This window comes from Micromys minutus (assembly GCF_963924665.1).
Source record: "Micromys minutus genome assembly, chromosome: 1".
Taxonomy (NCBI): Eukaryota; Metazoa; Chordata; class Mammalia; order Rodentia; family Muridae; genus Micromys; species Micromys minutus.
In genome coordinates, this window is record NC_137969.1 from 221,334,359 (window position 1) to 221,337,641 (window position 3,283).

The 3,283-nt window shown below is 55.1% G+C and overlaps 1 protein-coding gene across 1 annotated transcript; it reads left to right on the plus strand.

Moving 5' to 3' along the window:
* The first annotated feature begins 649 nt into the window (after positions 1–649).
* Positions 650–3,045, plus strand: HSPA2 (heat shock protein family A (Hsp70) member 2). Its single transcript, XM_080938460.1, has one exon. The coding sequence runs from the start codon at positions 706–708 to the stop codon at positions 2,617–2,619; it is 1,914 nt and encodes a 637-aa protein (XP_080794586.1). The 5' UTR covers positions 650–705; the 3' UTR covers positions 2,620–3,045.
* Positions 3,046–3,283: the final 238 nt, after the last annotated feature.

A 3,283-nucleotide genomic window follows, 5' to 3' on the forward strand; every position in this document is an offset into this window, starting at 1 on the left:
GCTGCAGTAACAGCAGAGGCGGAGAAGACGAGAGTCGATCCTTTATTCGATGCAACTGCCCCAGAAAGAACTCGGGCCCGGGAAGCCGAGCCAGGAGCGGCACCCGACACCGAAACGTACTGAAACCCTTCCGGAGGCCAGCGCCCTTTCCGTGCTGCCCCCGCGTGCCCCGCCCCGGCCCGCCCCGGCCCTCCCCGCGCCCCACCTCACCACCGCACGCTTCAGGTTCTGCGCTGCTCATTGGACATCTGCCCCGCCAATCCTAAAGATGTCAACGAATCACGCTTTAGAGAAGGTAAAGAGCGCGGGAAAGGGGGCTTTTCACCCAGGCTCCCCTGGCGCGAGCTTAACGCCCCCCAAGCGGCTGGAGGCGCTGGGCGGGGCCTCATTTGCATAACGGCCGCCCCTTGGTCTCCCTGCCGGGGGCTGGAGTCCAGCTCCTCACCCAACTAGGTATCTGTTGGACCACCGGCTGGTCACTCGGACCAGGCAAGCCTGTGGGAGCGCTGGACGGGTTGGGGCGGGCGGGCCCCGGGACCGATTGGCTCTGGGAGTTTCCAGAAGGCAGGGGGACGACTATAAGAAGCTCAGCGGAGGGAGCCGGGAGACGCTAGCGCTCTTGGAGAGCTGTGTGAGGCGACCGTTGGCTCGGGTCCCGGCTTGCCTCTTTCGTCCTAACGTCGCTTTGCCTGTTTTTCAGTCAGGATGTCCGCCCGCGGCCCGGCTATCGGCATCGACCTGGGCACCACGTACTCGTGCGTGGGGGTCTTCCAACATGGCAAGGTGGAGATCATCGCCAACGACCAAGGTAACCGCACCACCCCCAGCTACGTGGCCTTCACCGACACCGAGCGCCTCATCGGCGACGCCGCCAAGAACCAAGTGGCCATGAACCCCACGAACACCATCTTCGACGCCAAGCGGCTGATCGGGCGGAAGTTCGAGGACGCCACAGTGCAGTCCGATATGAAGCACTGGCCGTTCCGAGTGGTGAGCGAAGGTGGGAAGCCCAAAGTGCAGGTGGAATATAAAGGGGAGATGAAGACCTTCTTCCCCGAGGAGATTTCTTCCATGGTCCTCACTAAGATGAAGGAGATCGCTGAAGCCTACCTGGGGGGCAAGGTGCAGAGCGCGGTCATCACTGTTCCTGCCTATTTCAACGACTCGCAGCGCCAGGCCACCAAGGATGCGGGCACCATCACCGGTCTCAATGTGTTACGAATCATCAACGAGCCCACAGCAGCGGCCATCGCCTATGGCCTGGATAAGAAGGGCTGCGCGGGCGGCGAGAAGAACGTGCTCATCTTTGACCTGGGCGGGGGCACCTTCGATGTGTCCATCCTGACCATCGAGGATGGCATCTTCGAGGTGAAGTCCACGGCCGGCGACACCCACCTGGGTGGCGAAGACTTCGACAACCGTATGGTCAGCCACCTGGCGGAGGAGTTCAAGCGCAAACACAAGAAGGACATTGGGCCCAATAAGCGCGCTGTGCGCCGGCTGCGCACCGCCTGCGAGCGCGCTAAGCGCACCCTGAGCTCGTCCACACAGGCCAGCATCGAGATCGACTCGCTCTACGAGGGCGTGGACTTCTACACGTCCATCACCCGCGCCCGCTTCGAGGAGCTCAATGCCGATCTCTTCCGAGGGACCCTGGAGCCGGTAGAAAAGGCGCTGCGCGACGCCAAACTAGACAAGGGCCAGATCCAGGAAATAGTGCTGGTAGGCGGCTCCACCCGCATCCCTAAGATCCAGAAGCTCCTCCAAGATTTCTTCAACGGCAAGGAGTTGAACAAGAGCATCAATCCCGACGAGGCGGTGGCCTACGGCGCCGCTGTGCAGGCGGCTATCCTCATTGGCGACAAGTCGGAGAATGTGCAGGATCTGCTGTTACTCGACGTGACTCCATTGTCGCTTGGCATCGAAACAGCTGGCGGTGTCATGACCCCACTCATCAAGAGAAACACCACGATCCCCACCAAGCAGACGCAGACCTTCACAACTTACTCAGACAACCAGAGCAGCGTGCTGGTGCAAGTGTACGAGGGCGAACGGGCCATGACCAAGGACAATAACCTCTTGGGCAAGTTCGACCTAACTGGGATCCCCCCAGCACCCCGTGGAGTCCCCCAAATCGAGGTCACCTTTGACATCGACGCCAACGGCATCCTTAACGTCACTGCTGCCGACAAGAGCACCGGTAAAGAAAATAAAATCACCATCACCAACGACAAGGGTCGTCTGAGCAAAGACGACATTGACCGGATGGTGCAGGAGGCAGAGCGGTACAAATCGGAAGATGAAGCTAATCGGGATCGCGTTGCAGCCAAAAACGCGGTTGAGTCCTATACCTACAACATCAAGCAGACCGTGGAAGATGAGAAACTGAGGGGCAAGATTAGCGAGCAGGACAAAAACAAGATCCTCGACAAGTGTCAGGAGGTGATCAACTGGCTTGACCGAAACCAGATGGCAGAGAAAGATGAATACGAACACAAGCAGAAAGAGCTTGAGAGAGTGTGCAACCCCATCATCAGCAAACTTTACCAAGGCGGTCCAGGCGGCGGCGGCGGCGGCGGCGGCTCCTCTGGAGGACCCACCATCGAGGAAGTGGACTAGGCTTGCGCTGCAGTCCACGTAAACCTCTCTTTATTTTTTATTTTTTTCTTTCTCTCCCTTTCGTTTTTGTTTCTTTGAAATGATGTCCTTGTGCCAAGTAAGATCTGTTTGTTGGAAGTCTTTAGCCTGGTGCATACATATGAAAGGAAAGGTGCAGCAACTTAGTTTAGTTATAAAAGGTTAGTTCTAAAGTTTGATTTGGGGGAAAAAATGAGGTTTCTCTTTAATGCATTTAGAGCGATTGGTGATTTTAGCTTTTTTTGTTGTTAAGCTTACGTATGTACGTGGAGATTTGCTTGAAATGAGAAACCTGATGTTTGCACGCCTGTCCTGCTGAAGCTTGGTTACACTGAGATACAGAGAAGCTTGAATTGTTTATTTTTATGTACTACTTTGAGATGGGAGGAAACATTGCAGCAATATTAAAGACAGGTATATTCTGTAAACACATGAATGCACATTTAAAGTAAAGCTGAAATTGATCTCAAAATTGCTGTCTGGCGTTTTCAATTTTCGTCCCCCGTTTTACTCACATTGATCTTTAAGAAGTTAGTATGGTGTGAATTTCATCTAATCCACTTTTCTCTAATTCTCAGATGAAGCTCCTGCCTCAAATCACCAACAATTTAAGGGTTGAAGAATCTTGGTCACCCATTTAGTATAC

What these genes read in the sequence shown, in the direction of transcription:
- HSPA2 (XM_080938460.1), top strand. Translation starts at nt 706, where the DNA reads ATGTCCGCCCGCGGCCCGGCTATCGGCATCGACCTGGGCACCACGTAC.